The sequence below is a fragment of the Perissodus microlepis genome, chromosome 14 (genome assembly GCF_051167445.1).
Source record: "Perissodus microlepis isolate ML-2025 ecotype Zambia chromosome 14, ASM5116744v1, whole genome shotgun sequence".
Taxonomy (NCBI): domain Eukaryota; kingdom Metazoa; phylum Chordata; class Actinopteri; order Cichliformes; family Cichlidae; genus Perissodus; species Perissodus microlepis.
In genome coordinates, this window is record NC_140474.1 from 36,519,584 (window position 1) to 36,543,571 (window position 23,988).

At 39.5% G+C, this 23,988-nt stretch overlaps 1 protein-coding gene across 1 annotated transcript in view; it reads left to right on the forward strand.

The window, feature by feature from the left end:
• Positions 1–23,988, forward strand: part of tbx4 (T-box transcription factor 4) — a 29,194-nt gene that overhangs the window by 2,970 nt on the left and 2,236 nt on the right. The window contains exons 2-8 of the mRNA XM_084951686.1: positions 858–1,003; positions 1,163–1,257; positions 11,420–11,539; positions 12,497–12,644; positions 20,044–20,196; positions 23,447–23,535; positions 23,673–23,908. Coding sequence (XP_084807812.1) covers positions 860–1,003; positions 1,163–1,257; positions 11,420–11,539; positions 12,497–12,644; positions 20,044–20,196; positions 23,447–23,535; positions 23,673–23,908 — 985 coding nt within the window. The 5' untranslated portion in view covers positions 858–859. The remainder of the gene's footprint in view (positions 1–857; positions 1,004–1,162; positions 1,258–11,419; positions 11,540–12,496; positions 12,645–20,043; positions 20,197–23,446; positions 23,536–23,672; positions 23,909–23,988) is intronic.

Consider the following 23,988-nt stretch of genomic DNA (forward strand, 5'->3'; position numbering starts at 1 on the left):
ATTAAACCACTACTTGGCTCAGGTTTCCTCCATAGAAGACTTTGACAGAATTGATCAACAACAGCAGCCGGTGGTACCTGCACACCCAGCCCAAACCAAAGATTTCAACTACAAAAATAAAGGCTGATACAACAAAAGCAAGAAAAAAAAGTCATTGTATATTTATAGCATTCACTTTTTCAAAAATGCTTCAATTGGGTCTAAAAATGTCATTCAAATAGAAAATCTTTCATTGGCAAAAAGTGTGCGGTTTGTAATGGAAACCTGACTTCATACAAAAGCTTAGCTGGACGTTTTTATTTTGGAGAAGGGGGAAGTTTGACACACTCCAATTAAATCTTAGAAATTCATATTTAAATTCAAAAACCTAAATATGTAAGATAATGGCCTGCAGCTGTGCAGGCTCACAGTCGCAAAACATGTGTGCAATCTGTTACATTTGTGTAAAAAACACAAAGGTGTGGCAAAAGATCGAATTGTTGTTGAATAAAAGGGAGAGTTGTTTTATTTCACATCATTTTTTAAGTTAATAAAAACTAGTGTTTAAAACATTTAATGAAAAACAAAAACTTTGAAATAAAGTTTTGCTTCCACATTAATCATTACATAGCAAAAAATGACCATAGCTTAATAAAGTTCTTGGCAGCACTGATTTAAGGCCAATGCTGTCTCACAGTAATAGAATATATATATAGGAGTATACTTTATAAACTGTATATTGTAAAGTATATGACATGAGGCTACATTACATCTGGAAAATGTCCTGTGCCAGGTCTGACCCACAGTGGCAGTTCCCCTCTGCTTTCACTGCTGCTCACTGATAAATCTGACAGCTGGGTATTCTTCTAATCCTGCAGCGATGCTTCAGGAGAAAGCTTCAACTGTGACGGACGAACATGTGAGCCGGCTCCAGACCGGCGGGGAGACGGATCTGCTTCCAGACCAGTCGCGACTGGGCTTGTCCACAGCTCCCACCGTTCCCAGCTCCACCGAGCCCGACCAGGTACGCACGGAGGGCAATCTTGCATCTTCTGGATGGACTGTGAAATAGTACGCTTTAGGCTGATTTATAAATTGCTCCATTTGGTGTTTATATGCAACTATTTTGCATTTTCTTGGATGGTCTGAGTAGTTTTGATCGTAACTGTGACTCTTCCTTCAGAACATTGAGAACATTAAGGTCGTCCTTCACGAGAGGGAGCTGTGGAAGAAGTTCCACGAGGCCGGTACAGAGATGATCATTACTAAGGCGGGGAGGTGAGTGAGGCATGTTTCTGATGAACCATAAAAAAATTAAAAGAAATGTTTGAGTTCATGTTTGCAGTATTTTTTCCATTTTACAGAAGAGTAAATACTCTACTGTAAAAATACTTCAAAAGAGCTACATTCAAAATGTAATCTAAGAAAATGTACAATTTCTCATGGTTTTTTCAGTCCCTTGTATTACTGCATTTTTGTTTGGATATTGGAACACGTGAACCAGCCAGTGTCTGCTGTCAGGTATAAGCACTGGAATAAACAGTTTGTTCAGACGTGGAGTCAAAGAAGAAATATTAAACATAAATCTCTACAGTAAATGTATTTTCTGCTGTTGTTACATTAACGTACTGCATTGCAGGATTTGTGGTGGAGTTTATGAAACACAAAGATTACCTGAAAAAGTTTTTCACCTGATTTGAATCTCCCCGTCAACAGTAACCTGGAAACGGTCGAGCTCGTTGTTATTCATATGACATATTGAAACGTAGCGATACTCTTCAGAGTGAAAACATGCATAGTTTTCTGGAAAATTGCAGGCAAAGTGATTTTCTAGTGATGGATTCATTATGCAAGATGAGTATCATATCTCTCTGGGATCATCTGTTTAGACAGCTCGTAGTAACATATGGCAGTTATGATTTTGTCTTTCAGGAAGAGACAGAAAGTTCCTGCCGCGGCGACTGCATAATTGAAAACACAAATGACTGCTTGGCTGGTTGGATTTAATGCGACCTGAGGATTAGATAGTGAGGCTGTTGGACATTAACCAGAGAATGAATACACTCTCAAACTGACCTCCGCCTCTCATTCCTCACGGGATGTTTTTTTCCTCAGCGAAAAATGTAAAAGGTCACCACATTTTTTCCTTAATGCTGTATAACCTAAGAGATGGGCTTTTCCTTGTCCAGCTGATAAAGTAGGCTCTGAATCCTTAAAGCCCTTTGAAGAGTTGTACAGTCGTGTAGCTGTGCAGCTGTGCTGGAAGACCTATCTGAGTTTACCTGCAGTCAGTCTGCAGCGGGCGCGCTGAAAATTGGCTTCATTGCTGACAAGCAACAGATCTGAAAATGAAAATGATATCGACACCAGACTGAATTATTTAAGCACGTCATGAGTAGTGCATGTAGTGCTCACTGTCTCATCATGGTAGAAGGTATTTTAATCATACTGCAGCAAAAAGCATTTGGCAGTAGAACATTGTATTTAATGTGTCGTTTGAACAGACAATAAAAAGCACCCAAGAGTGGGAACCAGGCATTACTGCAGACACAATCCCTGCTTTATTTTTATAATTTTTTATTATCTCAAAGTGTATCACAGAGAGTCACAGCAGTGAGCATTTGCCCACTAATTTGGAGAAATTTCTCAACAGACGTATTTATTACATTCATTGAGGTCATCAGAATCAGAATCAGAATACTTTATTAATCCCTGGGGGAAATTATTTTTTGTTACAGTGCTCCATTATAAACCAACATTAAGACAAGACAGACAATACGCTAACTAAGAATAGTACAATATATACATATATATACATACATAAATAAATAGCTGGAAAAGAAACGTGTAGTTGTAGCAGTAACCAGTGTGTTAAGTGGATGCGTTGTACAGGGAGCCACAGGCAGGAAAGATTTCCTGTGTCGTTCAGTGGTGCTTTTCGGTAATCTCAGTCTCTCACTGAACGAGCTCCTGTGACTGACCAGCATGTCATGGAGTGGGTGGGAGGTGTTATCCAACATTGTCTTTATCTTGGACAACATCCGCCTCTCCGACACCACCTTGAGGGAGTCCAGCTCCATCCCCACAACATTACTGGCCTTACGGATTAGTTTATTAAGTCTGTTGGCATCTGCGACCCTCAGCCTGCTCCCCCAGCATACAACAGCATAGAGTAAATACATAAATACATGTAGATAAATAAAAAGAAAAGAAATGAAAGACAAAAAGAGGCAGGTTACAGGTCAATGGTAACTTTATTGTCCCCAACACAACACACAACAAATATACAGAGATTAATTCTTGGAATTATGTTGTAAGGAAAGAATGCATCATCGTGAATGCGTCTGAGGTTCACACACCAGTCTTTCTTATTCTTCAGGGTGAGTGCAGCTTCAAAAAGCAGCTAGCATGGCTGTAAGCTCCTAATGATGACACTAAAAATGATTCATAGCAAGTAAAGTCAACCATCTTAGAAAGCAATGTTACAATGCTAATATTCATTTGCACTAAATAAATAGTTCATCCAAGTCTGAAAGAGCTATGAAGGCATTTAGTCGTAAACCAAACTACTGGATAAACTAAGGTCATTAAAGTCTGGGTGATGTGATGGCTGCCACACGGGGACGCGCATTTCTGAGCTAAACTGAACGGAAATCCATCCAAAAGCTGTCCAGATTGATTGGTTGGACAGCAGTTATATATCAACTGCAGGTTTGTTCTTGTGTATTTTCTTCATATTTAGTGCACTGCACAAAAAAATGACCTGAAATACTGTCTCATAATTACTGGTTAATCACATGACTCTTAGACTGCAGTCGCAAATTTTGGTATTTGAAAATAAACGACATATAAAAAAACATGATTACAAAATAATGAATCTAAGCAGAAGAAACATTTTTCCAAATCATTATTAAACTAATATTTAGAGAAGGTAATATAAATATATGTTAGAATAGGGCAAAGTACTTGCAGTGACGTATATGGTGTAACTTTACTTCTCCCAATGGCCCAACAGGCTCAGCAGACAGAATAACATCAAAACAACAAAGAAGTCTCACTTTGGCATAAACTGCATGTTTGTGTCTGTCTCATGGATTTTTGAATAAAACGTGTTTATTACTCATTCACTGAAGTTACTCACACTGAGTACTGTAGCCAGAATTTTTTCTCGAGTAGAGATACTTACATACATACATAATAATATTATTTAAGTAAATGTAACTGAGTAAATGTAATTAGCAGTGATGGGAATAACGGCGCTACAAGTAACGGCGTTACTAACGGCATTACTTATTTCAGTAACGAGTAATCTAACTAATTACTATTTCTATCGTTACAACGTCGTTACCGTTACTAACAAGAAAATACGATGTGGTCGCGTTACTATTTTTCAACAAACAGACGGTTGAAGCTGTGTTCAGCTTAACGCATCTTATATCAGTTGCACGGAAGTAGCTGTAAGTAATCTAGACGCTACAGCTTTAAGCAGCTGCGCGCTCCCGCGGACGGTAATCACTGTCTAGCACAACACCTGGAGCTCAGGGGCAAAACAATCGCATGAGTGCTGCTGTTTGGCTGAGGAAGAGTAAAGTAGTCGTGGTAAGACAATCACATGACCACTTAAAGACAAAGCAACAAGGTACCAGTTTTAAATTGTGTTGATAAGCCACGTAAAACCAGAGTCAAACAATATATATGCTGCGTTTTTACTGTCTAAGGACAGCGCTAGCAAGCACTCTCTGCTTATAACCAGTGGCGGTCCTAGCCTGTTTGGCGCCCCAGGCGAACACTCCCTCTCTCTCTCTCTCTCCCCCCCCCCCCCCCCCACACACACACACACACACACACACAAACAAAACATATTAAGGATTGTTCATTAACATAAAACTGTTGTCAGAACCATACTGAATTTCACCAGAGAAACACACACACACACACACATATGAAGAGAGAGAGAGTGTGCATTGTATGCAAACGGCTACCAAACAGCCATCATAATTCATCATACAATGAGAACAGGACAAATCAACAACTGACAATGACTAATTAATATTAAAACCTGTAACATAATGTATTGTTTGGAGTTTAGTCTGTTACTGTTGCTATTTTTACCATTTCTCTTTGGAGCAACTGTGACCCACATAATTTCCTCAGGGATTAATAAAGTATTCTGATTCTGATTGTTTCAGGATGACCTGCCATTATCCAATCACACATCTGCTTACCTGCATCTTTTGCTCGTTTCTCCTCCTCTTCTTTTCTATTTTTTCTAAACTGAGGACCTGATGGCTTTGAACTTTTCTTGTCCATCTTGGTTTTAATTTTGAACTCCAGTATGAACACCCATCCCCCAACTCGAGGATCACCACAACATAACCTAACAGACCTACACCTTAGTTCACAGATTCACTTTGTCTAGGGTGTATTTCTGGGATTTCACACAACCCAGGATTCAGATCATGAATACATAATGGGCTTGGATTTACATCATTATGAATGAAATGTGCTCTATTTGGAAGCAGCCGGCCCCTCCCCTGTCGACAGGTTGTGTGTGAGATCATCAAACTGTAAATTATAAATTTTAAATTGTTATTGATCCTTTACCCCGAGTCCTAAAGTGTGTATTTATTTTCTTACTCTTCTTATATATATTGTTTGTTTACTTGCACTGCTGTAGCTGGAGCCTCGTCGTCTCGTCTCTCTATATACTGGACTGTATGTAGCGGAGATGACAATAAAGTTTACTTTGACTTCAGCAGCGAGCAGGCGCACCGAGGGCTCTCGCTCACTTTTCGCGTACAGAATTTCGAAAAAACATCAGTGCAAATTATAAGTCTGTATCATGATGTCTGGTGTTTTCGTGTTTGTTGGTTTTTTTTTTTATTGTTTTATTTTGTGAGTTGGTTATTAGATGCTGCTCCAGCCAGCCAGAGAATCCCCCGCCGCCCCGCCCTCTCCTCCCTGTGCCGCAAGCAGCAGGCGCACCTCGCAAACGGAGGGCGCCCTTACTCCCAGCAAATGGGCGATAGAAAACCGATCGGTGCCTATGCCATTCCCAATATGCGCTGGCTGATGTCGGGGCAGCATGAGTACGAGCAATTTATTTATTTATTTATTTTTGCCGATGCCCGTGAATCCGCCCCCCACCACGATGCCGCCCCGGGCAACCGCCCATGTCGCCCGTATCAAAAACCGCTACTGCTTATAACCCCCCAAAACAAACAAAAACAGCCCTTTCGTGTTGGTGGAAAAATGCACCATGTCGACCAATCAAAAAATGATATGACAACATGACATTTGGTTGTTTAGGAAGAGGGGGAAGTTTTAGGGGTGATGGAGAGAGAGAGAGAGAGCAGAAAAAGAGAGAGAGAAAAAGAGAGAGAGAGAGCGAGTTTTGAGATGTGAGAGATTTGTGACGTTTAGTGTGTTTGGTGTAGTTAATGTGTTTTCTTGTGCAGTTAGTGTGTAGTGTTGTGGATAGTTTTGTGTTGTGTGTCAGAACAATGAGGCGACTGCTGTCTCCAGGTAGAAACAGGAGTGATACACCTGCTGCTGTCAGACCTGCAGGTATCAGGCTGTGATGTTCTCCTTTATAGTGGACAGAAATTATTTTTTTGGAGTGGCACAAATAATTTGTGCTGCATCTTATTGAAGAACAGCTGATTGTTCTGTAAACAGTTTGAAATGGTTATTTAAAAAAAAACGGTCAAGGGTAAATGGCTGCAAATAACTTTGTTTGCAAAACTTGTGCATAGGATTTTCAAATTGACAATTTATATTTGCATTTAAAGTTATGAAATATGATTCAATAAACATGTTTGTGGTTGTTACAGTAAAAAATATAACTTTTTCTACTCGGATTTTATGTTTTTTGTCTGATTTTAGATCAATTGTGTTAATACAGTTTGTCAAAATGAAAACATAGCTGTAAATTCAGACACGTGAGGTTGTGCTGAAAACAATGATACCAAACAAGGCAAAGTAAATAGTTTGTAAAGGTGAAATGTAGAGGAAACATCAGAAGTAGTTAAAAATGGCCAATTATGACCTGGACCCCAGAGGGGTGATCGCCACTGTTATTACTTCAGACACATGAACCAGTACAAAGGGAGGCTTTAAGCTGAACTACTCATTACCACTTTTGTTACCGGTTGAAGTTCAGGCTCTGGCTGCTGAGCCGGGGTCAGCATACACTCAGCTCTGGGTTCTCGGCTAGCTTAGTGTTAGCAAGCTATCTGTGCTATCTGTGCAGGTGCTAGCAAAGAGCAGAACTTCTGTTAGCAGCATAATGTGATTTTTGCCCTGGATGCAGTTTGAACTCTTGTTCTTTTGTAGAATAAAAATAAAAGTAATATCCATATATCTGTTGGAGGTGTTGTAGTCGCCAAATAACATAACGTTAGCATTCCTCAGTAAAAATTGGCGTTACTCAACTTCTAGTTGTCGTTGGCTAATATCCTAACCCAACTAAATGTAAAGTTTAAGGAAAGCCAATCGTGAATCAAGTTGAATGAATGTAAACATATGCACAGGTTTTTCAGGCATATAACTTTATTACCGACCACAGTCATAGTGTACTGTTTTTAACATGTTTAAAAATGTGGTCAAAGAGACATTTGGACCAGCACAGAGGTGATTTCAAGTATTCTGACAGGTCTGTTTTCTGGTATTCTGCTATCATTTGTCATGCATAAAATAAAATAGTTCTCATTTTTTATGTTTGAATGGTCACTTCAAAAAAACTGCCAGTATAAATACAGTTAAGGGTGCACTTTATACCGGCTATGTCATCATTCAGATTACATCATCGGTTCAGTTGTGATTGAGTTGGAACAACAGAGCAAAAGACAGACTTTAGAACCTTTTAGCTTCTACCTGTGTACTCCCTCTAACCAGGAGAGTCTGCTTGTGACTTCAAATTAGACATTTTTGTTGTTGTTATTGTATTTGTTTGTTTTCTTAAGATCATTTTTAGACTTTATTAAGAACTGGTGAAAATCAGGAATCAATAACAACTGACAGTTTTAATTAAACTGACCTAAATCACAAATAAAGCCTTTAAAATGGGGATAGAACCAATAAAGATCATATGGCTCCATAAATATGCAGAATTGATGTGAGAAGAAAATCTGTGATGGTGAGGGAAGAAAAAACATTCATAATAAAATGTGAGTGTTATGTGTATTTAAACTATGGACAGTTTTAATTTCTCCAGTCATGTGTATATATATATATATATATATATATATATATATATATATATATATATTGCAGTGCAGAGATGAGAGGGGAGTCAGGACAGATGCAGATGAACCATAAGGATCCCATATTTCCCAAACACTCCGAGATGAAACTAGCTCAGTCCTAGCTGAGTCTAGAAGACTTGTTATGATGAGTGTCATTGTCCAGGTGTAATCCTCCTTCTTCAAAGCACCCACCGCAGCTCTTGCCTCACTCTGCCTCTTTGTACACAGCCCGTCAAGTGAGTAGGAGCAGTTTGATAAGAGGAACCCGGCGCCCACAACAGGCCTTAGTCTACTAGGCTGTAGCGCTTCATCATCCTCATCCCACCCCCCCTTACCCTCAACACTTCTTTTGATCTTGCTGTAGTACTGCAGATTCCCAGATAAGGAATGGATCATTGGAGGGCCTAAACATGTGGGATTGTTAAGAGAAACAGCTGGCTGGACATAGAAACACACACACCCTGACACTGATATCATACACACACTCACTGACTTCCATTTCTCATGCCCCCCCTTAAGTTCACTCACTTAGTCACACTGCTGAATGTATACGTATCCCTTCATGTTGTCTTTGAAAAGCAGTTATCCTGGGTCGATTTAATTCAGCGTTTTAATACATTAGACTTAAAATATTGATACTGCAGTAAGTACGGTATAATGAATCACCTCATCTTGCCATACGTTACTTGTACAGCAGCAGCAAACACAGATATTTTGGTCGCACTTTATAATAAGTCAATAACCTATATCACAATGTGTACTGTCCATGCTTTAATGAAAGTAGGACTTAATTATCTAAAGTAGTTCCCTAATGGTACTTTATGATGTTGCTACAGTAGAACAAGGGAGTAAACTATTTTAAAGGAAAGGACAAACAACTTGTACTATTTAGGAGGTAAAGATATTTTATAATACAGACTGCTCCCTTAATAACATCGAACATCCCCTAAAATACTCTGAAGTGACTTGTTAAAAAAATATTATCTACTTTCTTTCCACCAAACAGGCATTTATTAATTACAAATATTTACAGTGTCATTTGTGTCTCCTTTCCATGAAAACAGCCGTTGGGTAACCACCTGTTTATATTTAATATTTATATTAGTGTGATTAGCATTAGTGTTGCTGTTGGGTTCCCACCCTAGCTAGTAAATTGAATTTGCGATCTTTCACTCGTTGATTGTGATTTTGCTGATTTCACATATATACAAACTTCCCAGTTCATTTAAGTCTGCCACTTTTTACTGCTATATGTTTTTAACCACATACTGCTGTTAATTTATTCTGTAATTATTCACATTTTAATTCTTATTAAAAATGTATTTTTTTAAATTTCTCAACTACAAATCCATATGTCCTTTAAGTGAAGTAGGTTATTAAATATTTCAAGTCCCAGTGCCCCCAGGTAATATATATATGTATATATACAACCCTAAAGCTCAACTCTGAACAATCTGAACAATGAGGAAACTCATTAAAGAGGTGAACATATATATACCTTGCCAAACAATGGTTTTATATTCATTTATTTATTATATTCTCTCTTTTCCTTCCAGTTAATCTGGTTCTCCCACTAGATGTCATGTCACCTCCCAAGGGAAAGTTACCGGTAGCTCGCTTCTTATGTGGGGGGTTATTATTTGGTTATTCAGTTGAGCCTAAGTTTCCTGGATAATTTAGTACCTGCTCACAGGACACAATTGCATAGTGAAAGCGATGCTTGTAGGGAACCAATGTAAACACAGAGTGTGATGTCACTCAGCTATTCATTACATTTACTTGCTCAAGATTGGATAAAGATCCCCCAGCAGAGTGAGCCGTGAGATAGTTATGGTCATATTATACAAATCCGAGGGCCACATGTGTTGACACAGGCCTCCAACTGCTCCGACTGTGTGTTGCGAGCGGAGTCAGAGATGAGCAGAGGTCTGTTTTGAATGTTCTTCTAAGATTAACCCGTCTTTCAGTGAAGATGATAGCAGGACTGATCCCTCCTACTGATTGGATTTGAAGCCTGGGAAAGAGATTTAAATTACCTGCTCTCAATCCCCCTTCATCTTATGTGATGGAGTATTTACAGTAACACGATCAGCACTATGAACTTTTGAAGATGGGCATTTGCACCATTTGGAGCAGCCAGTACGCAGACAGGGGTTTTGATGCCTTGCAGTCCTCCCAGAACAACACGTGAGGTTGTCCATTACAGTGTTTGACTATGTCACCATGGGCAACACCAGCAGATAAACTCCAGGCCTTTTTGACCATTGCCTCTTACCAGTGACAAGCCAGCTGTCTAATCTTCTGTCCAATCCGGGGTGCCATTAAAAACCACTTAAGGCTTTATAAGAGACTGCAGAGGCTTTTGCAAAATTTCCTTTGGCACAGATGGGATGAAAAAGTTTTTGGTTTCCCAGAAGAGGTCACAAAAGGTAGCTCCCCTCATGTGCTTTATAGCCTTGGCTGCTATATTAACATATTTGAGACATTTAAAAGATCAAACATGTTCCCATGCTTTCAGTGACATCTCACAAATTGTTACCAGGCCAAGAAATGTGAGATTTTTCTTTTTCTTTCACAGACAGGACTATCTTAAGCAGAGGTTTGTTAAATAAATGCTGGATTTGTAATGCGTTTGATGTAGTTTTCTGCTGACAGGAAGGTTTCATTAACGTAACATTCAGGTAGAGTTTATTTCAAATGTCCAAGATGGCAACTTTTTGTCTGTCTGTCGAATCCTGTGATCTCTGTGGGTCCTGGCTCTGCCAGCTCCTGCTGCCATGGAGCAAATCAGATCTTCAACTGCACAAGCATCAATACTGGTCTCTTCCTACAAGCTAGATTTTTTTTAATGGCCTACAAGATCCTTTCTTATGAAGAAAACCAGTGCAGAGCGCTACCATTGAAATTTGTTGCCTTCTCTGGAGTATGACATCATGGACAGATAACATAATCATCCAAACTTGTGTCCTTTGAAAGAACTCCTAATCACTGACGTGATATATTTACCGCACTGTGCAGACAGTGCTTAAGCTCATTAATTTTAAAGCTGAGGGTGGACATCTCTGTCCATATTGAGGCCAATTAAGAACTAATTTGTGTGGCAGTAGCTGAGATCAGCTTTTCTGGGAATATTTCATGTTGTTGCAGAAACATAGAGTGTGTGTCCAACAGTTTTCCTTTGTGTTTTTCAACAGGAGGATGTTTCCTAGCTACAAGGTCAAAATGACTGGGATGAATCCCAAAACCAAATACATCCTACTTATTGACATTGTCCCAGCTGACGACCACCGCTACAAATTCTGTGACAACAAGTGGTAAGTTTCAAAGGACACAAGAAGAGGTGTGTGTGTGTGTGTGTGTGTGTGTGTGTGTGTGAGTGTGAGTGTGTGTGTGTGTGTATGTGTGTGTGTGTGTGTGTTTGGGATTAATATCCCTACTTTGTTACTGTCATCATTATACTACTACATTTCCTTTTAAAAAATTACCAATAATGTGGAATACATTCTATTATCTGAGCATGGCTTTCTTCATTAAACAGAGGAGTACCAGAGTAATAATCTGTACATAAATAGTACCCCTCCAGAAGAAGCACTCCTCAGGAGTCTGTCCATTCACAAAAATGCATGACATCCACTACAATTCTTCTAATTCCTTATTTAACCCAGAAAAGAAGAAACGTAAAGAGGAACTGCTGCTGGTTTGTTTCAAATATTCTAAAAGAGCAGAACCTTTAGAGTGACCTAAGCAGGTAACTGTTACTGTGGCTCCTCGCCAGCAGCACCTCCTTACTGCAGGGCAATTACAAAATATTTAAAAAGAAAAGAGAAAAACTACCCAAGTTTGACTGTTGCTCCAGCTGATTTTGTATCTGGAGTTGATGACATTATAGTCCTCCATCCGTTAGCACAACAAAATAGCTGCCCTGCCTTCATACTGAGGACAGACAAAATAGTTTTGCCAGGAAAAGCTTAAAAAAAGAATTCAAGCAGACCTTCAAGCAGAGTTGTTTTACAGCCATTTGTTTCTGATCTTGTGGCACGGCATGCAGTTGGTGGGTTCTGGTGTTTCTCAGTAACACCTTGCAGCAGTATAATTAGGAATGAAGTTTTAGCAGGGATCACTGCTTTTCAGTATAAAGGACTTAATGCTGTGAGGGTGGAGAGCCTTGTATGTCCAATGTTAAACTTAAAGAACCAGGCATAGTCCCTGAAAAACAGCCCTGGCTCTTGAAAGCAACTATGCACTCTGTTCCATTTGTAATCTGTTTTTAGGATGGTGGCTGGGAAGGCTGAGCCGGCGATGCCAGGCAGGCTCTATGTGCACCCTGATTCCCCTGCCACTGGAGCTCACTGGATGCGGCAGCTGGTGTCATTTCAGAAGCTGAAGCTAACAAACAACCACCTGGACCCTTTTGGGCATGTGAGTAGCTATGGAGGATGTTAGTTATTTAAATAAGCATTTAGTGATTTTAGAGGCTGTAGCGCTTTGTGATGCTTGCTGTCTAACACTGCGATGTGAATTAAATGTTAATCCCATGTTTGGAATGAGATGCTGTGTCCATCCATCTTTAGAAAACACTTGGTGACTAATATTCACAATAGGTTAAAAATGGATAAAAGAATAAGATAACATTGATGGATGGCTCAATACTTCCAATATAAGTTACAAAAAATAAAAAACAGGCTTGCTAACATAGCAACCATAGAACCGAATATAAGCTAAGCTAAAAGCTAAGATATACTATACACGTATGAATTTGAACAAAAATGTTTAAGTAATAAAAACATAATTAAAACGAACATAAAATATTCAAAACTCCAGAAAACAACAGGATTTATTAAAGGAAGTGAAACCAGCAGTGCAGTGCAATAAAGCTTGTGTAAAGTCTGTGACGGTGCAGAGTTGAACTAAACTGTTAACATAAGAGATGATTCTCTCCTAGACAGATGTGTTCGACTGCTGAGCGTTACTGCATGTGGTACGAAAGATCATCATCCTGTAAAAGCAGGCGCTCCATTACCTGTTTGTTCAATGGCCTCGTCTCTGCCACAGCTTCAGATGTGTCAATTTCACAGCCAGTCACAGAGCCAGCTCAGTAATCCAAAGTGTCGGTGCCAACAGGGTGAAACATACAGTGGGCCAACAAACAGTGCTTTACTGTTAACTAAACATGAAGTTATAATGAAACATGCTAATGATAAAAGATAATAAACAATTGTTTCCAAACAAATTTATGAACATTATTATTAAGTTGCAACTGATTATACTAAAAAATTATTGATGAGTACTATTTAATTCAATTCAGCTATATTTATATAGTGCTAAACCACAACAACAGCTGCCTCAAGAGGCTTTATAATTCGAAGTAAATCCCCAACAGTCAAACAACCCCCGATGGGCAAGGACTTTGGTGAAAGTGGGAAGGAAAAACTCCCTTTTAACAGGAAGAAACCTCCGGCAGAACCAGGCTCAGGGAGGGGCGGGGCCATCTGCCGCGACAAAAGACACACTGTGGAAGTACTCGTGTATAAATATATGGTGAGTGAAAAGAGGTGCGAGAAGGACAAACGTGCAGTGCGCCATGTGAAGCCTCCGGCAGCCTACACCTACTGCAGCATAACTAAGGGAGGATTCAGGGTCACCTGGTCCAGCCCTAACTATATGCTTTAGCAAAAAGGAAAGTTTGAAGCCTAATCTTAAAAGTAGAGATAGTGTCTGTCTCCTGAATCCAAGCTGGAAGCTGGTTCCACAGAAGAGGCGCCTAAAAACTGAAGGCTCTGCCTCTGATTATTCATTCTACCTCTATTTAATGTATCTGTAAACATTATTTGGATAGCTATTATAAACTATCTAGGTGCAACTATGGCGTGTCAGTTTAAGTGGTCTCAGAATCCCCTCTCTGTATTTTGCTGATGATGTGGTTCTGTTGCTAATATTCCTCCATGTCAAACGGGGTCAACAATCCTGTATGGCTCCTGGGTGTTTCAGGATTGTTGATATGGGAGGAAGTCCAGGGTTAGGCCCAGGGCACTCCGGAGAGATAATATCACTGAGCCAATGAGCACCTTGGTGCCCTGCCAGAAGAGCTGTTGGGGAGGTGTAGGGGAGAGGGAGGCCTGAGCATCATTGCTTAAATTCCAACAATGGCAACCTGGACCTGGATAAGCAGCTGAAAGCTGGATTTTAACGAACGTGGGCTGATGTCAAGCCCAGATCTCGGTGAGATTTATGCACCAAAACTACCTGGTTATGTTTAGAAAATGTTTGTGTTTATGCTGAGGTTTCTTCCTGTTAATGGGGAGTTCTTCCTTCCCACTGTCGCCAAAGTCCTTGCTCATAGGGGCCATATGATTGTTGGGGTTTTCTCTGTAAGTATTATTGTAGGGTCTGCCTTACAATATAAAGCACCTTGAGGCGACTGTTGTTGTGATTTGGCGCTATATAAATAAAGCTGAATTGAACTGAATATCTGACTGATAGATATGTGAGCAGCAATATCATCGTGCTGTTTTTCACAGGCTGATTCATGATGGAAAGATGGAATGAAGAGATGAAGTGTGTAAGAGAGAGAACTGCAGAGGGAGGTGAAGAGTGTGACTGTGGCAGCACTCCCCAGGGGGATCCTGGGATAGCTTGTCTGAAGCCATCCCGTCAATGGGCGGGCTCATTAGGTTCATAACCTCTCAGATCAGTGGCGGGGCCTGCTGTCAGATTGAGTTGAGTGCCTTGCTAGTGATAAGGGCGAGTAATGAGGACAGAGCAAGTTAGAGGCCAGGCAGGGCCCAGATGACGCGCAGACCAGGAGGTGTGCAGTAAAACAGTGCCTCTTGAAGTAGAGCGACAGAACTCCTGATTATGCTCTTTTTATAATGTGAAAATTATACTTTTGACCATAGCTCTCACTGTTCATAGGCTGTTTAGTGTGGCATCAAGTTTAGTAGTAGTAAATTAATTGTGATAGAAAAATTCTCACATTGGAAATTCATGAGATAATATAATAATGTAATTAGAGTCTATTTAGTGGTCAAAAACAGCATCTAAATGTTTGATATTCTCAATATTTTATGTTGTGTTTTATCCAGGGCTGGAACCAGAGTTTAGAAATAAGGTATCACACTGAAGATGTAGCACCTGTGCTCCAGTGACCCGTAGAAAAGGCTAAAGAGGTCCTAGAATGTTTTTGAAAACAGGGATGGGCTTGATTTTGTACATCTTCCACCTTTTGCAGGAACATGTGTGCACGGAGAAGCATTTAAGGTAAAACGGAAATATTCCTTAACTTAAAATAAAAATAGCACAAAGGAAAAAGCTGCTAACTCAGTGGCTCTGGCCCCCCTTTGCTTCTGATTCAGTCAAAGTGCTTTAACCAGTTATAATTCATCATGAGTCAGGTGTCAACACAGGTCACAGCTTCTCTTTTTGTAATTCATGCCTTGAAAAACTAAATACTTGGTGACATCACAGTCAGTTACAGACGTTTATTCAACTGCTATTTGCTTTTGGCAATGCAACCTGTTCTACATCACCAAAAGAAACTATCTGCTCGTTCTTGCCAGCAAACAGACGCTAGCTACTCAGGATTAGCTGCTGTTAGCCAAAAGATGCTTTTAAGAAATGAATAAGTTGCTCTTCAGTGTATCCATCAGAGTATGAACGTGTGTAAATGTTGGATAGAAAACACTCATGAAGAAAAATATGTATATGTGTAGGAAAGTATTATAAATATTATCATTGTGTTATTTGTACAGACATTAATCTGTCACTTATGTACCTTTAAAACCTCAACAACAACAAAAACTGTGGTGCATCTATAACTAGCCTAAGTGCTTTTCAACAGTTCATTTAAAAATATATAGATATGTTAACAATAATAGTAAATGATATATTTAAGGGTTAACTCTGAGTTTCGTAGGAATCCAGATCTCACCAAACACCATCCGACCCATTGTTGTAATAATGGAAAGAAACATTTTAAAATGATTTCACTGGCTGTAATATGGCCAATGAAATCATTTACTTTACTACAGAAAATAACTCACTGCCTTTTCAGGACTCATCTCAATCAAAGTCAGTAATCCCCATTTTTAATCAGCTGAGATGAAAGCAATTTCTTTAACTCTTCACTGATCTAAGAGGGCTTCCCTGATCAGTGCTTTCAGTCACCCAAGAGTCTCCAGTATCACCCCCAAACAGCAGCCAGACAGCAGAGCAGACAAAGGTCAACAGAGAGCCTCCAGTGAACCAGCCAATAGCTTTATCTCTGTCTCCACCCTGCCTCAGCAACAGAAGTAAGTGAGTGAGGCGCTGGTCACTGTTGAACCTGAGCCTAGCTCCCCATGCCCTCTTCAACCTTTGATTCTCTTTGGGAGTTCCCTGGAGGTGAAGACTCCTCAGGAGAGTGTCTGGCAAAAGAAGGAGGGAGTCGAGGTGCATAGCTTGACGATTATCAGCCCTGACAGAGCTGGACTAGCGCTGACCCTGCCCTACTGTTGCTAACGCTTCACTGGGCACAGCACTGGGAGAAGAGTGATGCTATTGAGCTGACCTGCAGATACCTAACAATGTAAACACTACACACACTACACACATGCCACCTGCTATATACTGGCACATAGCAACACTCACCTGTGATGGAAATGAAACATCAAGATCTCACTCAACGCGTTAATCATGTTACAACTAAAGGGTTCAGTTTAACATGAGATTCAGAGGGAAATGTTTGCTACTTTAACGAGCATAGTGTGCACATGGGAGACGTTGGCCTGCAGGGCATTCAGCCAGAAAGGTTGTTAACATTTTAAAAAGGTCTGTTTTAAAACTGCTACACACTGACATTACACAGTCTGAAATTCATTGTTTCATATTTACAGGAAGACATAAGTGAGAGTTGCATTGATTTGCACAAAAACATAATAAATGTCCAAACTGAAAAAAATGACCATTTTAAGAAAGAAATAAGGTCATTTTAATGCAAGTAACAGGGCAATATTTACAACTGTGTAGCATAACCTCTGAACAAGAGTCCAAAAAATCATCTGGGAAAAGAGGAGAGAGGAGTGATCCCCACTGCTGTGTGACAGAGGATTCTGACTGCGCAACAGTCTCTGATTTCCTCTGTGATACTTTTCATTTTGGGTTGATCCAATTGTTTTCATCTATTTCTGTTGTAATAGATGCAGTATGCAGTTTAGAATTGTCTTGCTGGAATATGCAAAGCCTCTTCTGAAAAGGACAGTGTCTGAATGGAACTATATCTTACGCTAAAAACAGAAATTGTTACAAAATTGTTCCACAATTTGACGTTTTTTGGAGATGGTGACGAACTGCTTCCCATTTTTATAGCCAGTCGTGTTACAGTTAAACTATTTATTTGCAAAATGTCCCTACAGCATTTACTTTTCCAGCCGTTTCTGCCACCGTCCCAATTTAGACATTTTTGAGACAAATTCAAAATGATTTCATATTTTTTAGTGAACACAGCATCCCAACCGTTTGGAATTGGTGAACACACACACACACACACACACAGTGTCAGTGGCACGGAGACCATCTGCAACAAAAACAGTAATTATGATTAGAAAGGCGCTGTATACATTCCAGTTCATTTACCATAACACTTCCAGTGCAGTGATAAAGTATATTCCCCTGCTTGATTTCTTACTTTTTTGCATATTTGTCACATTTAAATGTTTCAAATCATCAAACGTTTTTTAATAGGGGGAGCTGAGCAAATACAAAATGCAGTGATGATTTAATGTATAAAGGGAAAAGAGTTAGTCAAACCTTCCTGGCCCATTTTGAGAAACCTAATAACTGGTTGTGACACCCTTGGCAGCAAGAACTGCAATGAGTCTTTCAGATGAATGTGTGCTTCTGCTTTGCAGAATTGTTTTAATTCAACTACACTTGTAGCATTTCAAGCATGAACAGTGTGTTTAAGATTATACCAAAGTATCTCAAATGGATTTAAGTCCACAGAATATTTTTGGGGATCATCAAGATGTTTTTTGGCAGATGTGAGATGAGCTTTGGTGTTCTTTTTGGTCAGCAGTGGTTTTCTCCTTTGAACTCTACCATGGACACCATTTCTGTCCAGTCTCTTTCTTACTGTTGAATCATAAACTCTGACCATAACTGTGGCGAGTGAGGCTTGCAGTTCTTTAGATGTGCCCATGGCAGGCCAGCCACTCATGGGAAGGTTCACCAGCACTTCCAGTTTTCTCCATGTGTGGAGAAATGATTCTCACTGTGATTTGCTGGAATCCCAAAGCCTTGGAAATGACTCTGTGACTCTGTTCAGGCTGACAGATGTCAGTGACCTTGTCTTCTCAGCTGTTCCCTTAGATTGAGGCACAAGCCTCCTTCACTTTGTCAGACTCGTCTATCTACTGGTTTAACAGGTCTGGCAGTAATCGAGCCTGATTGTGGCCAGTGAAACTAAATTTCACTGAACTTAAAAAATGTGGTTAATCATAAATGATATCTATTATCAATTTTATTATTTTCCATTGCTCAAAAATAAGTCACATAATAACTTTTTCTGAGCTCCAACATCAGTTGACATGTGCTGCTGCTCTGGATTACCTCAGATTTTTAGCCTCTGACACTATGAAGCTAATATAAAAGGAAGAATTCAGAATCTAATCATCGACCATGAATACCACAACCTGCTCTGTATCACTTCAACATACTGCATTACTGCAGATTTTCCCCACAGTACTGCAAACCCACCGTTTTAGCCTCCACTAAACTTTAACTAAACCCCGGGTACAGTGTTATGTTTTGTTATTTTCAGCAACACAAATCAGTGTATTTGTTTTTCATTTTGTTTCACCAAAACATATTTAAGCAAAACATCTGATTTATAAACTCTAAAATTAATAAGGAAATTCTATTTAAGATTTAAACGTTAATCTCTTAGCTTCCTCCTGTCCTCTCTTTGGTATTTCTTTCTCCATCTCTTATTATGACAGTAACATTTTTTATCTTTCTGGGAAATATAGCAACCACACATTAGCTAACAGCCATATTTGTGACAAACTGCAGAGGAACGCTTTGTATATTTGCTGATAATTATTTGAAATTACTGCCCTCTTTTATAAGTTTCTGCTTTTAAAATGAAATAACTTCTGCTTCTTTCTCTTATGCAGCACTAGCAAGATGATGAAATACAGCAAACACCACTTTATTTTACGCACACAGGGATAAGGACAAGTTGATGTGTTGAGGGTGGGCAGTGGAAGCTGTCATGCTGTCACTGGAAATTATTAATTGTTCAAGAGTAATATGCATTAATTTGCATTTATCACCTTTAATTGCTCATTAACTGAAGATTCTACATGGTCGATTTTAAACCCTGGTTATCACAGACTAAAAACATTTTTATGTTGATTCATTCTTTAAGTTCAGCCTGTAGCTTTCCAAACTCTGGGTGAAAAACAAATAACAGAAAAGCTGAGTTGATCTACATGGATTCATCCTTTAGCCCACCAAAAGCATTGTGCACAGGGATATTGCATCGTTTTGTCTTGTGAGTTGCAGAGTGGGATCTCCATGAATCCAGTTTGTTGTCCATACTTCACAAATGCTCAACTGGATCATCTAGGAAGTTTGAAAACTGGGTCACTGGCTTAGTTGTGTTGAACTGTTTTGAGACGTTTCTGTGGTATGATGTGGAGTCAGAGATTATCAGTGTTATTCACTCGTCTGTGGTTTTAATGCTGTACTGTAGCTGATTGATGTGTGTGTCCTCTAGTCACCATTCACATCAGGTATGCTCAGTAATTTTGAAAATAAATGCCTTCTTTTTTCTTGCTAGATCATCTTGAACTCCATGCACAAGTACCAGCCCAGGCTACACATAGTCAAAGCTGATGAGAACAATGCCTTTGGATCAAAGAACACTGCTTACTGCACCCATGTCTTTCACGAGACAGCCTTCATCTCCGTAACCTCTTATCAAAACCACAAGGTATGTCTCCAATGTATGCTATAATAATTAGCATTTGGTTTAGAATAGCCTTAAGTGCTCAGAGGGTATTAAGTGTTTTATCTAAATGTGAGGAAAAGCACCATAACCCTGACCATATAAAGCGAAAATCAAACAAAAAACAACCATAACCACGCAACTTCATGTTTTTAGTTTCTATGTCTATCTCAGTGGGACTTCCTGGTTAAATAAAGGTAATACTAATAATAAATAATTAAAGCTGTTTTCATGCTTCCGCCTATTTTTAGATCACTCCCCAAATCTTGTTCAGGCAACTTCCAGTTTCTCTGTGGAGATAGAATTGGTTAACACACCAAACGACTTCTGTGACAAACTGAGCTGACTTTCATGTCGAAGGTCTTCACTGCTGTTCTCTTTCTAAAACCCTAAGAGCAAACATCAAGAGTCTCAATGCAGTACATCAGCAGGACCACCAGCCTTAACTGTAGCACATGTTCAGTGGTCAGAACAGGATTCCCGGGAAGTGATTTTCAAGAGGAAAGAAGTATGGAAGTATTGCAGAAGCACTAGGAATAACCTTGACAGGAATAGTGACTGAATTTTCCATTTATCAGCTGTATTTAGATAACACCAAATCACCACAGACATTGCCTCAAGGCACTTTATGTTGGAAGGCAAAGAACAACAATACTACAGAGATAACCCCGACAATGATCAACCTCCTTTAAGCAAGCACTTTGGTCATTTTTATTTCAGACATGTAAACAATATACATTTAGAAAGGAAATAAGAGAGAAATAAAATACCATACAAAAAAATCAATACATTTCAATGTAGCTGCCGTTCTGATTAATTTACATGCTGAAAGGGAGTGGGAAGAAGTAAACACTTATTTAATCCCACCCCTTTGCCATAAATTATCAGTTAATATTTAGTCAGCTTCCTTACTGATATAATTTGTAATAAAAACAGTGAACAGATTTCTGGTATACTATATACTATAATATCACATCATGATTTTTTTTTTTAAAATAGAGACATTCACTTAATTTCAATATTTTCCATTTCTTTATAGTTTGAGAAGATCATATTTTTAAAACTCTTTTGGTGACAGTGAGAAGAACAGGACGAAGGAAGAAGTCGTCTGTAAAATCAGACTGGGGGGGGGGGGTAATACACTGTGGAAGAGAGCCAGAGATGAATAATAACTAATCATTTAATCCAAAGTGGTGTCTGAACCCACAGTGAATGAAAAAGACTCAGTCGATCATTGGGAACTCCCAACGGCCTAGACCTATCTGTGGGGACACACCCACCTGGAGGGCAAAACAGCACTGCCATCCAGCTTTCCCCTGAACTTCTTTGAGTTTAATTTAGCCAAAATGCCAGATAGTTGCTGTGCTAAGCAATGTTGGTTTACAGCTACAGTACCAGAGGGGTGTAGAGTGTGGCACCAAGGTGTGAACACACCTACCTGCCTCCTATTCTACATTCTAAATGCACCAGCAACCACGAGTAAATCAGCAGTCTGAGAGTGCTCTAACTATTATAGTTATAAGATACTATGAGGTTTTTAAGATAAGATGAGACCTGATCATTCAAGACCTTATACGTGATGAGAAGAATTTAGCCAATGAAGAGAAGCCAATATGGGAGAAATATGCTATCTCTGTCTAGTCCCTGTCACCAGGGCTGGACTGGGACAAAAAATCAGCCCGGGCATTTTGACTAGTGACCGGCCCACCAGGTATTATAGGAAAAACCATAAAGCCTTTATAATAAACTATAATAAACGATGGTGTAGGTTTACTACACCATCCTCCCTATTCTGGTATTCTAAACAGTACTTAGCAAAAATATAAAACAACCTAATTTATAATTACATATACCTCACTAATAGGGTTGCCAACTCCCAGCAAAAAAAGAAAAGAAAGAAAAATAGGGAACCACTCCCCCACCCTCTGCCTCAAGATGCTTAATTGACAAAACCGATTTTAATTTAATGCACGTATAAAACAAATGCACAGAAATCTATTATTTTTCTCCAGTAATTAAATAGATTCAACATCTTTCTTCAGCACCATTGCAGACTGCACAGATGGTACCTTCCCAAAGGAACGAATACTATAACTTACTAGGATATATACTAGACTTAATATTTACTGAATACAATAATGGATTTCTATACATTTTACATCAGATGAAAACTTTGGTTGTAAGCTTCAAATAATTATTTAATAACAGCGAGACATTTTAAATGAGAATAAGAAAGTATTTCTTTGTGCCCCCCTCTCCCTGTTAATGCCCTACCTGGCCCCCTGGCAACACTTTGCTAGACCCGCCCCTGCACAGTTACCAGCTGTCAGCTACGTAGAAAAAGGATCCTGGTGTTATTTGTCTCTCAGAAACAGTTCATAACTTCCCTTCAACTCATCCATGTCACCTAAAAGGTAAACCTGTTTGTCCATCACCTGTTCAGCTCTGATGATTCAGTAAGGACATCTCCTGGTTTCATCTTCATGTTTCCCTCTCACCACATATCCAAACCGACATCATGACCAGCAGCTTTTACAGCTGTGGCTCCAGCAAACATCAGCTGATACTAGAAATGAATATTAAATAAATGCTAACAACAGCTGATCAAGCTTAAACGTGCTGCTGATGTTTAGCATGACCTGTGCTGGTTTCCTCTTTCTGGCGCGAAGTGGGCGATAAACAAACAAGAGAGACGATCATTGATCAGTTTCATAATTGAATTAGCAACTTTCTAGCTGAAGTAGTACGGGACAAATCGCGTTCCTTTTCACCTCAACTATAAAGTTTGACCTCCTCGGCTGTAATTAGTCCAGCACAGAGTCGATCATGACCAACTGGCCAATCCACTACCGTTCATTTATACTGTTAAAAAAAGAAAAGAAATAAAACCCCATCGGCCCATAAAAATGAAAAATCACAAGCGGCCCACCCGGTATGCCCGATGGCCAGTCCAGCCCTGCCTGTCACTACTCTTGCTTCAGCATTTTGCTTTTTAAGGGAGTTTTTAAGACAAATTGATTAGAATTATTAATCATTTTATCAATTAATTCATTCTAATTAAAGTATGAAGACATAATGTGAAGTCTTATTGCTTTTAAAGGGTAGAGTCAGACCGTTTTGGTCAGAGCTCACAGTTATAGACTGATGAAATGGAAATGTAACTATAAAAGCTCTTGCCCAGTATCAGCAGGGACGTTTTCAGAATAACAGCTTTATTAAGGTCTCATTTTCCTAGATCACTCAGCTGAAAATAGAAAACAATCCATTTGCTAAAGGATTCCGAGGCAGTGAAGAAGGAGATCTGCGTGTCTCAAGACTTCAAGGGTATGTTTACAGAAAAAGGAACCAGGAAAGTAAAGCTGATCTCATAAATCCATTTAGGACACTATAACTGTCAGTGAGGGTATGTATACACGGCAAACTAAATATACTTCTACTCTATCACTTCTACTCACCTACAGGAAAGAGTATCCCGTGATTTCAAAGAGCATGGTTCGCCAAAGGCTCATTTCAACGCACAGTCACCTAGCGGGGAAACTTGGAGCAGGAGTTCTCGCGGGGCATCCTCAAGTACTGTCCTCTTACCAGTATGATACTGGGGTTCCTTTGTCTAACCCGGACTCCCAAGATCCCATTTCTACTCACTTCCCACAAAGAAGAGATCCCAATCTTCTTTATCACTGCTTCAAACACAGAGGTATGTTCTGCTGATAAGTGTGCAACATCACAGACGCCATTGGCTGCAATTGCCATTAACTGCAGTTTTCTTTGTAACAA